Consider the following 20,391-nt stretch of genomic DNA (forward strand, 5'->3'; position numbering starts at 1 on the left):
AGGAATGTAAAGCAGGAAGGGATGACAGCTTCAATAACAGATCAAGTCCACTTGAAGCAAGTTCATCTCCAGTAAATCTGAACATGAGGGAAAGGATTTGGATTATCACAGTCCTCAAAGAGCAGTGACCCAGAAAGCTGCTCTGTTGGATGCGTTCCCTGAGATCCTGTCACAGAGAGCAGGCACAGGAGAAAGATGCAGAGAGGAAAGACCAAATAACTACTTTAGACCTGCAGTATCCCTATCCCACCACTCTCTCCTCTGGAGCATGGCTGTAACTGTACAGGATGTACAATACACTGGCTTAAAGAAAATAACAATCACCTAAAAAAAATCTATATTGGTTTTCTTTTGTTTTTGTTTTTACTTACTTCTAGATCTGTACCCTTCCTGTTACTTGTAAACTTAGGACTATTTCCAGAGTGCCATGATACAGTCAGGTAAATGACTACTACCAGAAAGTAGTGGTGTGCTCAGCAGAAAGCCTGTCCTGGTTTACTGCCTCCCTGGAGTAGCTAGGTTAAATAACACTGGTGGAAATCAGCTATTCCTGTAGCAGATGATACTTCTGTTTATCACATTATGTTGCAGACAAGTTTATAACATGCAGCTGCTCTTTGCATATGTTCCTACTACACTTCAAAGAGGGATACTGCAATACGTAGCAGGAGCTTCTGCTATAATAAAAACATGTGTGGGATGATGCTGGAGAAATTCCCTCCCCCACAGCTTTTACACTGTAGACGCTGTTATTCTACACTCTTAGTACCCCCTTCTCCTTAGTTTTTTTTCCCCTTTTCTAAAAACACTTCCCTCCTGAAACAAGAAACATGCTCAGTTTTGTGCTTAGTTTTGAAGATTAGACTTTACAGGAGGTGGAGGAAAGGGGCACTTGTGCACGAGTTTTCTGAAGGTCATGGGTGACAGAGGAGTGCTCATTGCAAGAAACAGGACTGGAAACACCAGTGAAAGAACCTGAGCCTGGATACAGCCAGTGGAAAAGAGAGGAACTGGGTGGGGGAGTTTTCAGTGGGGTGCTTATGATCTGAGCTTTAGATCAACCTGCATGCATTTAGGTTTGGGTTTTGCAGTGGATTTCACTAAAGGCCCATGTTGCTGTGCTGCCTTGGTAGGTCTCATGCAGCTGCTTTTCCATGGCAGAATTTAGAGTCCTTTAGAAAATGAACATATAATTAGGTCCTAAACAAATGTAATATAAGATGAAAGTATTGGTTGCCCAGGCACAAGTGAAGCACGCTGTGAGGAAGTGGCTTGTGCAAAGCCACTGCAGCTCAGAGAAAAAGTGAGGAAACAAAATGTCTTTTGACTCCTAGCCTGTCCTACCCTCCGGATCGTGTTGCCTACTTCTTGGGAGTAGATGCAAACACTGGATTCGGCCATAACTAGACGACAGGGGTGGAAGCAGCAAACTGCCTTGTTGACTTCCCAGGCGGATACCAGATCTCAGCCTCAAGCCACCATGCTGACACTGTGCACAGGAGCAATGTGTGGCCAAAACTGATGCTCAGAAATGAGGTGGGATCCCATAGGATGCCATGGGAGGAAGGGCTGATGGTAAGTGTGTGGGATAACTTTTATTGGATTTTTATGGCTGCAGAGGAAAACAAGTATTTTGGCTCAGAGTCCTACATGCTTATGGAAGGATGATGAAGATGCAGACAGCAGAGCAGTCAGAGGACTACCAAGAGAAATACAGAGGAGAAATGTGTGCTCCAAATGATCAGCAGGCTGAGGGCCAGATCAGCCGGCCTTAATCCTATTAGGTTGATGGTGAAGCTGATGGGATCTGCCAGAACTGAGGTACAGCCCCACAGACAGTAGCAAAACATGGCTTCAGCTGCCAAGGTCTTTTGGATGAGAGCAAGGTTATAGAGCACAGAGGGAGAGTCTGTTCTCTAAAGCATGATCTGGAGAAGTAGCAGCATTTAAAGGCCTTGTGGAAAAAAGGCTTTTAAGGAGATTACATCATAGCTAGCTTCTGTGTTAACACTTGGCTCTGGCATTTATCTTTACAATGGACACTCACGTCAGTTACTGCCCTCTGATCTGCCTTTGTCACATGTTTTTCTAACCAGCAGCCTCTCTATGAGACGCTGTTTCTCCCTTGCCACCTGATTCTCCCTCAGTAAGAAGGATGGGATTGTTTTTACCCTGATTAAATCACATGGTATTGGTTTCTGTCCCAAGCAAATGAGAAGTGAAGTCTGTGCCTTGCAAGGCAGCTTCCTCCTCACAGCCACAAGGCCGTTCTGGAGAGCCTCGTGGGCACCGTCACATTTCCCTGCTCTCTGCAACCTGGATCAGTGCCAGGCTGGGCAGCTCCAAGGTGGTCCTAGTGACACCCCAGACAGCCCTAAGTGCTGCTTCCCTGTGAGAGCTGCTGCTCAGGTGAGCCCTGCTGTACCCAGGGCCTGCTTTCCCAAATGCAGGAGTTGTCAATCAGATTAGTGGGTAACTGGTGCCTCTAAGAAACAGGTCACAACTGCCTGAAAATCTGCCGTTAAATTATTACCCTGGAATTTCTTTTAGAAGGTGACCTGATTTCCAGAGGTTCTGAGCACTAAGACAGCCAGGATGCTTTAACCTAGGTGCTTAAATGTAGATATACAACAAGATCAAGTTTAATATTCTGAGTTTTATGATATAGGTTTTAACTTCTTTTTAGGCAGTGCCATGGTGGGTAGAGGACAAAAATTCCTCTCAGGACATGAGTTCCAGCCTCAGCTCTCCCCCTTGCTTGTCAGGTGATTTTGGAAAGATCTTCACCCCAGTCTCCTCCAGGATGGGGACAGTAGTCCCCGCTTTCCAAACTGTTCCAAGATGTAGGGATAAAATGTGCAACATAAAACTGCATGTCAGCGCTGTTGTTATTCCCTTCCCTATTCTCCAGTAGTGTAAACAGACAAATTTATAAGTACTTCATCTATATTTCTACAAGAAACAGCTGTATTTCCCTGACCTTCCTAGCAACCACCTATTCAAGAAAACACAGCAGTGAGGCCACGGTGTGCAGAAGAGCAGCAGCACAACACTGACCTGGGAACAGCAATTCTCAGTTCTTGTGAACAGAGGCACCACTGTGAGGCACAGAGACGTACCAGCACAGCACCATCCACTTCACTGCACAAACACACAGGCTGTCTCTCCAGTGCAAGTGATGCACATGGAGAGCACCAGTTACTCTTCAGCAAGGAAAATCAGTGCTAATCATCTGCTAGCCCCAGCAAACTGTGGGAAGCTGCCTTGTTATGGCAGTGAAAAGTGCAACCTGGAGAAAAGATGTCTGAAAACACTGAACATTCCTGATAAGTCTGCCCTGGCCATTTCAGTGCTCTGATACCTGAAAGCTTAGCAGCCTGCTTCCATCAGTTCTCAGCAAGCCCACACCCATGCACACATAAATACATACAGACATCTATTTGTGTCCCTCCCCCATTTTGCTTTGGCTGGCACAGATTTCCTAGAGACATAAAAACCAGTATGCTACATGGGGATGAGCAAACTCCCAACACTTTTTAAAGGATGAACTTAACACCTGCAAAAGCCATCAGCCTTGCAGACAAGGGGGTACTTCTGTCTGTCCCCTGCCAGTGTGCCCCAGGTACACCTGCCCTGTGGCCATTTCTGTAAGGAGCTGGTCAGCCATCCCCCCGTGTGAGCCTCCTTTGTGGGAGTCACAGGACATCACCATCAAGTCTTCTGGAAGCTTATCCATCTTTCAGCTCTTGCATTGAACAGGCCTTCAAAGAAAGGATGATATAGGATGAAATTTAAACAGCTGAATTATAATTTTGGAAGTCTAAGCTCCTACACTGATGACCAGTCTTTTCTCAGAAAATTATTAATAAGGTACCTCAGGGTTGGCAGATTTAATTTTGTAGAAAGATGACAGATTTTCTTGGTATAATGTTCTATATGTAGATCAAATTAAGGTCCAGATCTACACAACTTCTTCAGGCTGCACAGTATTTACTAGTAATTCCATCAAAGTCACAGACTATGAAATATAAGTAAAATTCAGTGCTACTGGTATGATTAAGGTACTATCTCTAGATCCTTTAGTGGCTTTTTTAAGAGCTAAGGAACCTCCTGATAAAAGCAAAGGCTGGACAAGCCTCACAGCTTTGAATTTAAACTTTCTCAAAATTACTTCCTCGTCAGGGAACGCAGATACAAAACTCACTTTGGCCAACTGCAGACTGCATTTCTGAACACAGTTGTGGAGGGCTTGAAAATCTTAGAATATATTCCAAATGTTTTAGCAACAGCAGCTTCTAAGGCACCAATTTCTGTCCATCTCTGAAGAATTAATGGTTTGTCTGTTGGACACTTGGGTACTATATAGAGAAAGTGACTACAATAGACATATACTTCAGATTGGTAAGTACAGATGGCTTTAAAGAGTTCACTTTACAGAGAAAGCCATAGCAAGTCGTATGTCTGGGTTTAGGGGAATAGTTGGCTGACTAGGTAGCAGCGACTTCTGTTGATGGAAGGCATCTACAAAAACAGAAGCCTCCTGTTCGATATGACATAGTTTTTTCCTTGTATTACTTCAATGGCTTGGCTATTGCTAGAAGTAAGGGCTACAGCTATCACCTAAAAATGTCCCTGAGGAGACTAATTTATAATTCCCATACCTAGTGCACTCAAGATCCTTTTCCAAATTGTCTCAGGTTCAACTTAAGGGAAATAAAATTGATGACCTATCCAAAGTAAAATGGAACTGAAGTGTGAAATGCCTTCCAAACGAGGGGTAAATTTAATCCTAATAAAAATATAATTACATTTATCAACTGATACATTTTATGCAGTGTCTATATAGAATACTTAGAATGGCAATTACATCACATTAACAGATCAAGTAGTTTTGCCATGCCAAAAGCCCAACACACAGTCCTCAATCACCACTCAGAGTATATCTGTAACTCTCTAAAAGCTACAGGACAAGGCAAAGGCTACCTTCTAGTCACAAAAGCAAGCAAATTGGTTATTGCCTGCTATCTGCACTTTCCTCAGGCTTTACACAGCAGTCTGGACCTGCACAGGTAGGGCAGCTTTTCCAGAGATACTGCTCCCCATCACTCCCTACTGAAGCCTGCAGCAGTCAGCAGCCAGTGCTGCAGCATGATGCCTCATAAGGCTGAGGTAGAGCATCTGCAGCTTGCCAAACCAAACCCAAGGTTAAACCAAACCCTCCCTTTGCTCCACTGATAGTCACTTGCTTTGATAGTGTTTATTAAATAAGATTATGCACTGCTTCCAAAAGGAAAGGAAAATGCCCAGGGGTGATCCAATAGAATCTGCTCCATTGGTAAAAGTCCAGTTTAATAGCAGCATTGACAAATTTTTGGAAGAGACATTTGTGTGAAATATTTCTAACCAATGAGCTGACAAATATCAGCTCAATTTTTAAAATGCTTCAAAATTATAGAAATTTTCATTTTGACAACAATTAGGAATACACAATTTGCTACAATATATATGTGGTTATAATGTGATAAAATTTACTAGTGGAAGTGCTAAAGTAACTTGCATAACTATTAATAACAGTTTTGGCAGTGGCATCAGTTATTAACCTGTGTTTGTACTATATTAAGGGACACCATGTACTCACTTTGTGGTAACATCCCAAATGTTCAGCCTGCCGCTTCCTTGATCTGCTATGTCAACTTCAAAATTACCCATAGGTTGCAATTAAACAGGCAGTGCAACACCTCTGTATCATGCTTACAACGAAGACAATGCACAAAATCATTACAAGAACATACATTTCTGTGGGTCTGCTTTAGCAAAGTCAGCTCCTAGCATTCCCTGCTAGAAAACCTCTTGCCAATTAAGGGTCTACTTCTGAGTTGTGGAGATGAGGCTCAACTCCTGCCACAGGCAGGGGAACCTACAATTACTTGTAAATCACCAGCCTCTGACTCATCAGTAACTTCACTGAAGATTTGTTATCTTCTTAATCAGTGAAATGGCAGGCATTACAAATGGACTGCTATCCACAAAGGGAATTAATGTTTTCAGCTTAGTTGACTCCTTTTGCTTAAAAAATAAGTAAATCTGGCTGCTGGAGTATGCATCTCAGCAGAGAAAGGACTGTTCTACTGCAGAATCACTTTAATATCTAATGTTTTCTTTTTCAAAATTAGACAATACTTTTAATCTATAGATAACAGAACTCCCACTGATTCTTCCACTGCAAAATCTGGCCTGAGGCTCTTCCTTTTAAATACTTCAAAATGTATAAACAAATGCGTTTTCAAGAGAGTGGATTTTTCCATAATATGGATTTACTATTACATGAAAAATTCAAAACAAATCTGCAAGGTCCCAGAGCAGGGGGAAGATTCAACACTTGCCTAAATAAAAATTGGACTTAACAAAAGATTTCAGAAGTTATTGTGGTACAAAACTCTGAATTGGGAAAGTGATGGAAGCTGTGATGGACAGGCTGATTAACCAGTGTTTTACAGAGATAGACACAGAGTTTACAAGAGCATGTTATGTGTCTAAGTGATAGCAGAATCCTTTCATGAAAGTATTAGCATGAACCTTTTCAGTCTTACCTGGTTAACATCCCAGCTATTCAAGCTAATTAAAATTTTGTATTTAATTGCTGCTTGAGAAATCTCCTCACCTTAAATAATTTTCGTTTTTCAACTAGAAGGAGAGAGTTTTTAACTTTTACTCTTACACCAGAAATAACTGTATGAAATGCAAAGACTAACAGCATTTTGAAGTCTCTATGTCTTAATTGTTAAAATCACAGGTGCCTGCAGTTTGAGGCAGGCAATCTTTTTGTGTTTGTGATTTAGGTGGGTGAATTCTGCCTAAATCCTTCCTTGGAAGCTTAATGATTTGGTTCAATGTGCTAACAGAGAAGGTAGTGCCTGTGATGTGAAAACAACATGATATGGACTTAGCACCTATGTGCCATCATCACAGTCCTGTGGTGCTGGATTTCAATTTAGATTTGCAAGTCTCAAAATCCTACTACCAGTTCTTAGAGTCATAGTCCTCTAGTAAAATAAAAGTGTAGCTGGGAGAAAACAAGAATTGAATTTTGGTTTTGCTTTGTAAATGATAAACAATGCTCTCACACAAGACTGTGTAATTCACAGTATGACAGCTGTGTTACCAAAACTGAAAGGGCTTCCCAGTTCCAGCATTCTGCTTGCATTTAAAAAAAATCACTGTCTAGCCCAGACTTGTGGTAAAACAAAAATTCTCTCACAGTAGCTGTCATTACCATAAACGTCTTGATGTAGGAGTCAATGTGCCCCCTCCCCTTTTGGTGCTGCTGGAGTTCTTCTCCATCACTGCTCAGTTGCTATGTTGTATGAAGTATGGATGAAAACATATTCCCCATATTGCAAAAAAACCAACAGTGGCCATCTTTTTCCTAACAAATCCTTTGGGCATCAGCACTTGGAAAAAACTGATTCCAGACTCCTGCCCAAATACCACCAAACAACTCAGAACCAGCCCTTCTGGCAAAAGGGATGTAGTTAAAGGCTGGTCCTGCCAGCTGAGTCCTCAGGCTCAGAATTGCTTCTGCAGCACCTTTTTGGAAAGGTGCAAAGCACTCACATGACAAAACGTCTATCCAAAGGGAAACTTAAAAGTCAGAGCTCCATGAGATGCTCAGCCTACAGTGCAGAAGGTACATCAGGCTGCCTGCAGCAAATTCTCAGGAACCTCATGTTTTAAGACATGTGGTGGACTCCAGGAGGATTTCAATTCAGTTTTGCAATCAGAACCTCCACCAAACTCCAGGAGGACAATCATATAGACTGCTGCCAAGGACAACTGGCATTTTGTAGGCAAGCACATCAACATCTGTACCCACAGATCTCCTGTTTGAATGGCCATGAGGCCACGCTCAGCCTGAGGCTCATTCTCTGAATCCAGACTGGGTTGCCCCATCCATTCTACTGCCAGGATTTTGGTTGTAGACAAGTCTAAGGAAAAAACATTTTAAATTCTTTTATGTCTCATACACTTATTATTTCTATAACAAGTTCCTGCTGTGAAAGGTTATGTTGTTAACAGTCAGCAAGCCAAATCTGCAAATTTTAATGCTTTAAAACCTACCCCAAATTTAAGAAACTCCTGACCTCTACATCAGAGGTCAGTGGTTCCTCTACTTCAGACTCCTGCCTGTATAGGCACATTGTGGCCATCTGTCCTAAAAGATCTAAATGTCCTTAGCTTTCCTTCTTGCACTGAAGGGAACCTGCACACTTTCTGAAATTAAGCTATACATCTGTGCTCATATAGTTGCCAAAAAGTGATGCCTTTCCTGAATTTGGTCATTTTACTTTGGCATTTTCACCATCCCAAATAATTAGTTAATTAGATGCACTATCTCTGAAGATAAAGGAAAATATCTTGAAAAAACTAATAATACAATTACAGCCAGGAGTTTAGAGTCCTCTGCAGTGATGTAATTCTCTTTGGCTTTGGGCTTACTTGATTGTGTTTTATCTCAACTGATAGCTATATGCAAACTGTCACTGAGGTCAGGTGCTGTAAAGCCCTCACTGGGTACCTATGTGCAAGTGCCTGAGTCTGAGGTTCGTTCACGAATCCAGACTCAGCCTGTAAGAAGCTTATACTAAGAATACAGCTTGTAATGATCTCAGATAAAAACTGTTACTTATCTTTCCTCTTCTAAATTTTGACTGAAACAATGCTTGACTTCCATCATTCAGAGAGAAGATGACAGCACCATGGGCTCTTCACCCAAAACGGGAGATGGGTAGAGCAGAGACAGCTAATCTTGGTTAATGCTGAACAACCTTTGTCTTCCTTGTACCATTTTGAAGAAGTCACTTCTGAAATGCTTTTCCTCAAACCTTCACACCAGTTAAAACTGCTACTGACTACAGTGTATGATTAGCTTTAACCCTTTCCCCTTTTGAAAGCCCAGCTTCTACTTCCAAAGTCCTCTATTGTTTGCAGTGCTTCTGGAGAAACCTGCATGCTCACAAAGTATTTCAGGGTTGACAACAGTAGTATTCTAGATTTTGAAGGGTCAACACCATTTGAACTAGCTTAATCTCATGGGTCTGTGAAGCTGGATTAGAAATGCTGCCTAAACAAGTGCTCCATCCACCTTGCCTCAGTCCTGGCTGAAATCCAGAGACAAGGATGAAAACAGATGGGGGAAAAAAAAAGAAGGAGTTAATTAAAGGCCAGGTTCCGAGCATCTCTGTCTCCTTGAGGTCATTACAGCCACACCTAGGGAACAAAATTTCATTGAAAGTTCCTCCTTTCTTTGCCGTCAGCATCTACAATTAGGTGGCCTTAGGCCCTGAGAGCCTCTTGAGCTTTCCCTTCATTTCATCAATGAGCAGCTTCCTAGGCATGGGTTAAAGAGCAGGCTGCTGCCTGCATACAGAAGTTACTGTGGAAACATCAATATGCCAGACAGTCTGGAGGAACTACAATCAGCCACCTCTCCTGACAGTCCCCACCACTTTGTCCCACAGAACCCACCACCCCAGCTACTTCTAACACTGGTTGAAGCTGCTCTCCTTGAAGATACTCAGTAAGGTACATATCTATAACAAACAAGGCAGCAGTATATCTAAGTGGGATGCCAATAAATTGCGCCTGGTGAAGATCTATGTGTCACAATTTACAGAAAGAGACAAGGCTAAACTAGCAATACTGAGAGAACCAGCACCCACGGGGAGCAGCATGGCTGTTCCTAGCCTTCACTGAGATACCATTAAGCAAATGGATTCACTGGAGCAGATCAGGAGTCCTCCTCAGTGAGGAAGGGACACATGGAAATACTGCTGTGTGGGAATGTCCCATTACAGCTGCAAAGTGGATGCAGTAAAAGCAAGAAGAGGAGTTGGAAGGGACATGGAAAACACCAGTGGTCTGTGTGAAGGACTCAGAAACATGGGAAAGGAGGCCTAGGGTCATGGCTGAAGGAGGGGGCCTGGAGTTAGGGTGGCAGAGGTATTTCATGTCTGTAACTTTGTCATCCATGTTTGGAAATATATGGGCCACATGATCTAATTTAATTTCCCATATTTGTATTGTTGAACAAATGATAGGCCATGTCAGGGTGCACTGAAACACACCCCACATACTCCTGTAGTAAACAGATTACTAGAATAGTGAGGTGCCTCCTAAAGCCTGCAAAATTGGTGCTTCTACTACAGCTCACATATTTAGACTGACTGCTCAGTTGTGTGCGATTCTACTCATTTTCTGTGGAGGGAATTAGCTTATCACTCCTCAGAATCAACACAACATTTACCAGTATTTATATGTGAATTCTGGAGTTCACAACATTTAAGAGATTTTGTATAAATGTATCTGCAGGAAGCAGAATTGAAGGTCTGTCACTGGATCAACCTGTCAATATTGGCAAGTCCTAAGAGACACTAAATGCACTGTAATTGCTCCTGAAGGACATAAAAACATTTCAGGGATTGATTCAGCTGCTCACAAGCAGATATCTGGTGCCATTCCATGCATTCAAGTAGGCATCAAAAAGTAATTTAGATGTGGTGCCTAGGGATATGGTTTAGTGGTAGACATGGCAGTGCTGGGTTAACAGTTGGACTTGAGGATCTTAAAGGTCTTTTCCAACCAAAAGATTCTAAGGTTCTATGGGTTTGTGTGCTGGTTTGGTTTAGTGGGTTTTTTGGTAGCAAGGGAAGGGCCCCAGGAGTGGCTGGGAAGCTCCCCCTGCTCCACCCCCAGCCAAGGAGCCATTAGAGGGACAAGAGACTTGCCTCAGGGATTAACATATGAAAGAACTGCGATAAAACCTAAGCACTTAGTAGAAAGGGAAAGAAGAGCTGAGCTGGAGAGGTGACAGGCAGTGCTGGGGTGAAGATCCTTGTGGCTGGCAAGGAAAAAGGGGAAGAAGGTGCCCACGCAGAAGTTTCCCTGCAACCCATGACAAGATGGCAGCTGTGCCCCTGCACTCGTGGAGGAACGTGGTGGAACATTCCCTGAAGGCACCAGGAGGGGTGAACTTGGCCAGTGGACTTGGATTTTGTGGCCAGAGGATTTGCTGCCAGTGGAGTCTGATTGTGCAGCTGTGGAAGACCCCGGGGCCAGGGGAGTTTGTTCCCAAAGCAGCCGTGACTCTGTGGGAAGCCCAGGCTGGAGCAGCTCCGGACCTCGTGGGAAGGACTCAGGAAGGAGAGGTTCGTGGAGGACTCTCTCCCATGTAAGGGACCCCGTGGAGAAGCAGGGGAGGACTGTAAGGAATCCTTCTTCCTGAGGAGGAAGGAGCAGCAGGAACCACCAGCCCGTGAACTGACTCTAAACCCCATCCCCTGTCCCCCTGTGCTGCTGGGGGGAAGGAGGGAGAGAAACCGGGAACAGAGGGATTTGGGCCCGGGAAGAAGGGAGGAGTAGGCGTAGGTGCTTAAGCACTGCTCTAAGTGTTGTCTGTGTCCTGTGTGCATCTGATTAGTGTGAAAGTAAATTATTATTTTTTCCTCAAGTTAAGTCTGTTTTGCCTGGGACCTTAACTGGTGAAGAACCCTCCTTGTCCTTTGTCTTGACCATGAGATTCTAGTTGGCCTTGTCCTCCTCATCCCAGAGTGTGTGTGAGGGGGGAAGTTGAGTGAGCGGCCAGGTGGCTGTTTCTTTGTTGTTGTTTTAGGCCCAAACCACGACAGTCTGTAAAACCTTCAGGTGGGATTGATGGAGAGGACACAAAGAGGTTACTCTGCTTTTCCATAGCAGCACTTGGAGACCAGACAAGATGCATCAAAAGAGCACAAGGTACCTTCATTTAGTAGATAACTGAGCTGTCAAGGGTATGTAGTAATTGGATAGATGGGAATTTTGTACCTATTGGCTTTAATCATCAAACTCAAACCACAACAGGTGTTTTAGAAGGATGCAAAGATGATCTAACCCTCCAACAAATGCTTAGTTTGATTGCAAAGAGAGCTTTTAAAGACAGTGCCTAGCAGGCTGCAGCCTCTTGTGGCCCACAAGGCTCGGAGAGCAACGCCAGCATCTTCATTAAGTGCTTCACCATGAAGACACTGTACCTTGCAAAGGTAAAAAACTTACAGTGCCTGACCTGCTGCTGTTTTGCAGAGGTCTTTCTGTACTTAACTTTAATAACTTTAAAAGTGCAAAGTGCAAGTCTAGCATCAACCACTTAATAATAGCTTGTCTTGTCCCTCTACTGCCCTCTCCTCTGAATGCTGTTTAAAAGCAGTGTCTATAATATCAATATTTAACCACGAGGCTTGCTTAGTCTCACAAGGATGGGGATTGCTGTACACATGGGCTAAATCACAGTGCCTAGACAGCTGATAATAATGAAAGCATCTTTCAAGATGAGGCAGTTGATTGCTACTCTAAAGCTTATTGGTGAAAGGAATGTGTAATCTATTTTTTTTTATTGCATTTCAAATGAAAGAGCTTGTTTAAATATTAGTCATCTGGATTTATATAGCTCATTTTTAGAACTGGGTTAGCACCTGGCAATCCAGCCTGAGTAAGCATCAGGCTATCCCAGTCGCAGGCCCATTTGTTTTCTCTTTCCTCTTTTTGCAATGTGTGGCTGACTTCTTTTTTCCATTATATGATTTCCTTCCCACTTCACAGGAGACAAATCCTGCCCCCAGACCAGGTGCCTGGGGGCAGCCCAAGGAGGGGGGACAGCCTGGCAGCACTGCCCTCCTCCTGGCACCACAGGGCAGCTGAGCTGACCCCTGTGCCAACACTGCTCTCTCACTTCACTGTAGGGAACAGCAGCTCCCTCAGGGCAACAGGGTACCCCACGCACAAGAAAACAAAGTGGCAAAGTGCTTTATTTTCTGACTGTGAAACAAAGATCAAAGGAATTTTCAGTATTACTGTCCATGACATTTTCCTGAACATTGAAAGAGATTTATCCTGCTATTAAAAGCCCTCCCCTCTGCTTTCCAGACTGTCTTTGTACTTTCTTTCCCAAGTGCTACTCTTTTTTTCTCTTTTTTTCGATTTTTCTTTTTCCCTGTCTTTGCCTTACATTTCTGCAATGTGGCCCAAATAGAAAGCCTGCTCCTGGCAGAAAATACACTGCAAAATTCTGCCTGTCCTCTGCCTGGGTAAAAGCTGTGCAGAAGCTTTTCTTGTCTCTTCTGCACATCTGGGGATGGCACTGATAAAAACAAACAGACAAATGATGCAACCTAATGATTTCTTTTCCCTTAGGGGAAGTGCTGAGAAGGATAATAGAGATACTTTGCAATGCTGTTCCCAGGGGATTTTATCTAAGCAGGGAGAAGAATTAGTAGGCAGCCTTTTAGGGAGAGACACATTTGCAAGAATTTAGAAGTGTTAAGTAGGTTTGCTGGGATACCAAATACCTGGGACCTAAAAGTGTCTGTGCAGGGTCCAGCCCATGTACCTGCACCTAGCCAGCACAAGTAGAGCCAGCAAGTTCTGTCCCACTGTGGTGGGACTGCCTCTCTGGGGACCTCCAGCACAGCTAGTGCTCTTCAGAAATGATCTGTGTGTCAGAGATCCCAGGAATACCGATGAGGACGGAAGCTGGCAAAGCTAGCCAGCAGGCACTAGGTGTGCCGGACCCAGGGATGCACGGCTGGAAATCAGAAGGAGCTCAGATGGGCTGGCTGAGGCCTGGGAGAACTGATTTATATGAGAAAAAATAGAAGTCTTTGTGTGTTCATTAGAGGGAACTTGCCACTGACTCCTGACACACCTCTGACTTTTCTTACAGTAGAAAGCTGTTTAAAATCAGTGAACCTGACTCAATGCTATGGTGAACCAGCAAAGCTGTAGTGTCGAACACACCCAAACCTGCAGAATGGTTGAATTTTTGCCTGCTTATAAATTAATTGTTCTTAGAGCACCCAGACCTCCAAGCTGCCCAACGGTGAAACAGGAAGTCATATACCCCAAGGGGAAGTACAGTGCTATGTCTATGTAGGAAAGCACTTCCCAGGGCTAGGGCATTAGGGAACCACTTAAAGCTAGGGAGTCATATATCATACAATGAAAGGAGGGAATTTCTCTGGCTTTCCTCCAAAAGCTGAGCATTATTCATTGATCAGAAAACAGATCTCCACCTCTACTGAGAACACTTTTGCTTCCATTATATGTGGAAAACGACAAATGAGCTAACTGTGCCCTCTTCTAGATCCTTTCTCCTTCTGTCTGTCCAGGCATCCCTGTTGCTTTGCCCTCCCAGACCCGTACCAGCAGCTACTTACTTGGCACCACCTGCAACCTCGGGGGTGGTGGAGGTGGAGGAGGTGGTGGTAACGGCGGAGGTGGCCTGCACTGGCAAATTTCCTGGCAGCTCTCTGTGACTTCGTCTGCTACAGGCTTGGAGCATGACTTCTGGGGCTCACCCTGAGTGATCTGTGAAGAAACAAGTCATTGCATGAGCAGCAGAAACAATGAAAACTGATTTTCCATTAATGCATTTCTTGGACTTGAGGACCTGAATGGCACTTTAGACTAGTGAGAATTGAGCTTGAGTTCCTCAGTAAGGCCACTACAGGGAAGCCCTTTCCCTAAATGGTCCCCAGTGTTTTATTTTTTATTTAACACAATATCTTCAAGAACACTTTCCCTCTGTCAAGTTTGGTTGAAACTGGCTGGTAGGTTTCTGAGTTATTATGGGGAAAGAAAAAGGCGGGTAGTGGCACACAATATGATTGCATAAGGCTTCTTTCCTTAGGAAAGCCATCTAGCAGCATGCATTATTCACAGGGTCATTGCTGCAAGCCAAAAGGAGCTAATAAAAATTACAAGCTAGTTAGGGTCGGGATTATCTTCATTTTCCTTATGGCAGAACTGAAAGCCAGAGGAGATCTCTTCTTTGTTTTTTGAGCTTCCTTTTGATGTTTAGAGAGCATTTCAGGAAGGGTTTTCACTTCCCACCAAGAGGAGAAGGAGCCCAGATTTTACTCACTTGCTGACCACATCAGTGACATGGTCAAAATGGAAATGCTACAGGCTATGACTGGTAGCTTTCGTAACAGGCAGCATCAGCTATTAATAAAGCTGAAGGTGGGACAGTGCAGAACTCAAGTGTAGGCATCACTTGACCATGGACAATGATTTAGCCAGTATTAGCATAAAATAAATTCAATAGCTTGATCTAGTCATGACAAGGACCATTTATTAACAGCATTTTTTTTTTTCCCCATCAGTTACATCAGTAGAGATTTAAGGAATTTAAGGAAGGAAAGTAAAATCTCAAATCTAATGCTTTGAAATGAAGAAGACTAAGTCCCTAATGAAAAGAAAATTTGCTGAACATCTCAGGAGTTTCTGAGAGGTGTCAACTTCACAGGTCTCTAAGCCAGCTCTTTTTGATATTTATATGGAAAATACTGGATGCAATTTTAAGGAAACAAAGCCTAAAAGAGAAATAATCTTGTTATATAAGGAACACTTTAAATGTAGGATTGGGAGACCATCTGGGACAGACCTGTGTCTTACAGAAGGGTAGTTATGCTAACATTAAATCATTCCCTTGTACAGTTGGGTCTTGGACAGGTTACTGCTCTAATAGTTCTGGCCTAACATAATCTTTAACTAGCTCTTTTGTACAATATCTTGTTCATTACAAAGAGGATACCTTGTACCATGCTTTCTGACCTGTTTTAGGTGAGCCTCTTCTGTCTCTGCCTATCCCAAGAGTCACCCAGAGTTGTCATCTCCCCCCTCCTCTCTCCTGCCCAAGCTTTGCCTCCCTTCTCCTGCCAGTTCCAGACACAGTCTGTCTCCTCTCCCCTTTCAACCCTTGCCCACAGCCCAGCCAGAGAGCCTTTCCCACCACCCACAGCTGGGCACCAGGGGTGCTGAGCAGCAGGAAAGCCGCACACAGTCATTTCATGTATTTCTGGCCAAAAGGAAAGACGTGGCTAATTAAAACAACATCACTGCACAAAGGACATGTTCACATGCGTAGGAGGTTTCTAAATGCAGAAAGATGCATTACTCTGGCCTCAGGGAAATGGAGGTAGGTCTTTGTTGATTAAATACTATAGAGAGGGAGGGAAAGAATAGAAAAGGCTATGCACAGCTGAGTTGGAAGGACAGCTTAGCACAGTACAAGTCAGAAGGCTCTGTTCTTTAAACAGCTTGTCAAAATCTATTACCAAGCACAGGGAAAAACAAATTCAGTACAAGCGCTTTCCAACTTTCCCCTTCACCATCAGGTAACAGTAAGAGGATGGTTAAAGACCATCCTAGACAGCTTCCAGGAACTTACACAAACTCTTGGAATGCTCTAATAAATCAAAGTGACTTGGCTTCGTAATCCCTCATGACTGGTAATAAATCTGTCTGCTAAGCAGGCTTATTTATTTTTCAAGTGATGGCAGGCAGCAGAATATCCTCAATCCTGTTCCAGCTCCTCCAACACTCTTCACAGGCTGGGTTGGGATGTTAGAGATTGTCCCAAGAGAAGCCCTGTAGGAAAAGTGCCCACTCTGTGTGCTGCTGCCACTGCCACACCTGGGGTGCCTCCTGCTTGTGGGACAACACTGACTGCACTGAGAGAGGAGGCAGGGCAACGTCTCTCCACTGGCCCCAGCACATAATTAGGAAGGAACTATTAACTCCTAGCTACAATTACCATCTCCTGCCTGTTTCTTAGGTTAGAATCCTACAGCTCACTAGTCTCGTGGGAGCTGGTGCAATGGGAGAGGACAGAGACAGGGAGGAGTAACACTGAGCAGACTTGGAGGCAGCTTCATTTGCAGACCAGAAGCAGCTTTGTGTATATAAGTCTGAAGATGGTGCTGGTATGGAAAAGCTACATTGACTTATTGCTCTAACTTAATATCAAGCAGAACCAAAGGCTTGTTCTGCCTTTTTTTTTAGAACTATTAACTGCTTTTAAATCCCTGGAGACTCTCCTACCTTAGGTTGATAACAGTGTGTCCTCAAAAACCAGTAGATATTCTTCTCAATTACTTTACAGGCAAGATTAACCCTAAACATGCCCAGCCACTTTCTGCTCCCCTGTACTTTTAAAATAGTATTTCTGGAACAAAAAGTTGCTCTGTTTATCAGTACCTTAGTCTGAACCTTTATAAAAGTTTCCCAAAATAATTCTTAAATGGTCGGGAAAGAACTGACGTTTAAAACACAGGCTTTATAATCTATTTGTTTCCCTTCTCTTGTCACTCAGCAAAATGTCTGGTTGATACCTGTAGGAACACAAATATTACCTTGCCAGTGGTTTGTCTTAGAGGGTTAGTTTGAAATAAAAAAGGTATCCTAATATGGCTGAAATCTGGCACGAAAAGGAAAGACCTGAATTGAGGTTGAGTGCCTTGAGGAGGAGAGAAATAGTCAAGAACCGCTGCAAGGAGGTTAACTAACAGTAGCAAAATAGAATTAAGAAAAGAAGAAGAGACATTTGGCTCCTTTTCAAGAAAAAAAAAAAATCCCACTGTTGATGTCTATTAGTCTTCATATGAAAGGAATGAAGGCTATTACTTGTGTCTTCTAAAGGTAAGCAGAACAAATCACTAGAAAATATGCTTTAGGGAACAATCTTGCTCTGGCAGAAGACGATGCAATAAATTACTCCATGTTTGTTTCTTACTGTCTGCAATTCAAGGTAAGCTGCCTTTACAGAAGATGGCAGGATAAATAGTCATGTTAAAAGTCTAATCTTTCTCTGGCAGGGTATGCAAATTCAAGCCTGGCCTCAAACTTTACTGCTTATTTATTCTTGTTTATTCTTGTTTGTACTACCATGGCCCCAGAATGGCTTGGGAAACACTTTGCAGATAATGACTAACCAGGAACCTGCTGGGCTGCCAGGCAGTTTGTAGCACAGATGTTGCTTTGCCAGGGGGTTCTCTCCAGAGGTAGACCACACAGGTCTTGCTCCCTAGTTCTTGGCTTTTGCACCTTTCAGACATTCCTCCAGGTGCTGGATGTGCCATGAAAATATGTCTCTGGCCTGTCAAAAACTTGGTTGCTTGTTTGGCATGAGACATACTTAACACACTCAGCAGCTGGCCAGTTTGGATATATACGTTGCCTGGACTTCAATATGATGCATTTTTGCCCTGTTCTGAAAATAAACAGACTTGACTTTATGGATTTGTGCATTTGATATGAACATGCTTTGCAAAAAGGAAAATGTTTTAAAATATTAATGGAAATTGAAATCTGATCCACAAAAGTCCAGGGAAAAGCAAATATAAAGTGGTAACTGATGGTTTCCTTTTGCAGGCTCTCTGTTGAAGTTTGTGCCTGTGATGTATTTCTTTTCAATCTGAGACTTCCTTCAGAAACAGTGGTCCCTGTACTATGCATAGAGTGGAAGAACAAATCTGCATGTGGTCAGAACTGTTTAGTATTTCAGTAAAGCTCCATGGGGTTGCAGCAGTCCACAAGCATGCTCTACAGAGTGGGATGGAATAAAAGGATTAATACCGTCCCCAGAGGGTGGCCCTCTTAGGACTTCTTGAATCAGGTAAAAAGAGGAAAGCTTGAAAAGAGAAGTGCACTTGACTGAAAAGGCACCGAAACCTCTAAAAGCCTCCTGATGTGGCAAGAGTTTTGTCTCTTGGAAGCAGTCTACAGATACAAGATCTCAACAACTCTGCGTCAATCCCAGGACAGCTCTGCATAACTCACATCAGAGTTAATCCAGATGCATGTTTATGAAACCAGAAAAAACGAGACCCTGCTATTTATCATGACACTTAGTGCTCTTTGTTTTAATTATGTCAAAAGCCTCAGACAGGATCATCCTTTCCTTCTTGTCACAAAGCTGGTTACAGTGCTAATAACAAAAGATCGTGGGCTTGTTTTGTTTTTGTTTTGTGGGTTGTTTGTTTAGGGTTTTTGTTTTGATTTGTGTTGTTTTGTTTTTGTTTTGTTTGTTTGTTTGTTTTTAAATAAGAGAAATGCTTCTCCTCTGATTAGCATCTGACTGATTTTCTTAAGTGCCTCAAGGCAGGGCCTGAAGAGGAAATGCAAAGAAGTTGGAGGGAAGCTCATGCCACACTGAAGTCATCACATGAGTGAATGGGCAAAGAGGGGCTAGGAGAAAAGATGTGAAAAAACACAAGGGCTGCTGTAGATGGATCAGGTGAGTGACACAATTGGACATTACTGAATTAGTCGAGGAGAGTATGACTTGTGAGACTTTCAAGGTAAGAGCAAGGATTATGACACAACATGCGGAAGGGAGTAACGGGAGGGAGTTCAGTCACAGAAGACTGGCATGCTGGTGACCCCTCCACCCCTGCCCTTCCCACTGCGATCTGCTGAGTTTTGGGAGAGCTGGGAAAAAGCTTGAGTATGAGCAGATTTATTGATTGTCCTTACACAGAACAGCAGGCTATAGCACAAGTATAGATGAAGAATGGGACAATAAAACTTAGATGCTACTGCAAGGAAAGGCTTTTGTGTTTCTCAGAGCCTGTTTCAGTCTTTGTAGACATTAATTATTTTTGAAAGATTGGCTCAGATCACCTGTGTAGTTTGCCAGAAAGATGTTCATGTACTTTTTTTTTGTCTGCCTGCCAGCCTGAGTGATTACAGGGGAGAGGTTTCAGAAGGCATCTCTTTTTACACAGTTGTGCTTCCCTTAAGTTTTAGCTTACGCTTAGCTACCTGAATGCTGGAGCTAGACAGCAGGAAGGTAGTGCTGCCAGAGATTTTTATAACGGGGACGTCGGCTTAAAGGAGGTTGTTTTTGTTGTATTTCTGTTCATTTTAATCTGTAATGAGCACAAATCCTCCTTGTCATGCATGGCAGGAGACAAGATGCTAAAGCAAACAACATCCCTGTTTAATCTCTTCGGAGTCACTAAGTTTAGAACAGGGACTAAAAAACGTGGAGTCTCCACTGTGTTTTCTCCAAGAAATAAACTGCAATTGTTCTGTTCTTCAACAGCACTTGGCTGGCTCATCAATCACTCCTCTGAAGACATCTATTATAAATAAACTTTAAATTATTGAAGTGACGCATTTGAGTTGAGCTTTGCTGCTCTTCTGAATCTCTGAACTGGCTGGGCACTCTCCCTCAACACGGACTAATTTCTTCCAGTCCATCTTGCCGGTCACCCCACATTACAATCAAGGTCACACAACATCACAGCATCGGAGTTGGTAAAAGCCGATTCAGCCCTTCAATCCAGACAATCCTCAATTCGCCATCAGCATCGAAAACCCACGGCAAAACACGACCAAAATCAGGCTGCCGGAGCTGCGCTTCCTCTCTCCGCGCATCTTGCCACCTCCAGCAAAATGCGCGTACACGCCCTCCGGCTGCCGGCGCGCCCGGGAAACTCCGCTGCACCTTCCTCCGGCACACCGGGGCGAGTTCGGCGCTGCCGGGGCCGCCCCGGCCCTCACACACCCCGTCCCGCG

At 43.5% G+C, this 20,391-nt stretch overlaps 1 protein-coding gene across 1 annotated transcript in view; it reads right to left on the minus strand.

Moving 5' to 3' along the window:
* Positions 1 to 20,391, minus strand: part of PRIMA1 (proline rich membrane anchor 1) — a 70,930-nt gene that overhangs the window by 33,013 nt on the left and 17,526 nt on the right. Inside the window, exon 2 of the mRNA XM_010003760.1 lies at positions 14,244 to 14,394. Coding sequence (XP_010002062.1) covers positions 14,244 to 14,394 — 151 coding nt within the window. The remainder of the gene's footprint in view (positions 1 to 14,243; positions 14,395 to 20,391) is intronic.

Source organism: Chaetura pelagica, unplaced genomic scaffold, assembly GCF_000747805.2.
Source record: "Chaetura pelagica isolate M959 unplaced genomic scaffold, ChaPel_1.0 scaffold48, whole genome shotgun sequence".
Lineage (NCBI taxonomy): Eukaryota > Metazoa > Chordata > Aves > Apodiformes > Apodidae > Chaetura > Chaetura pelagica.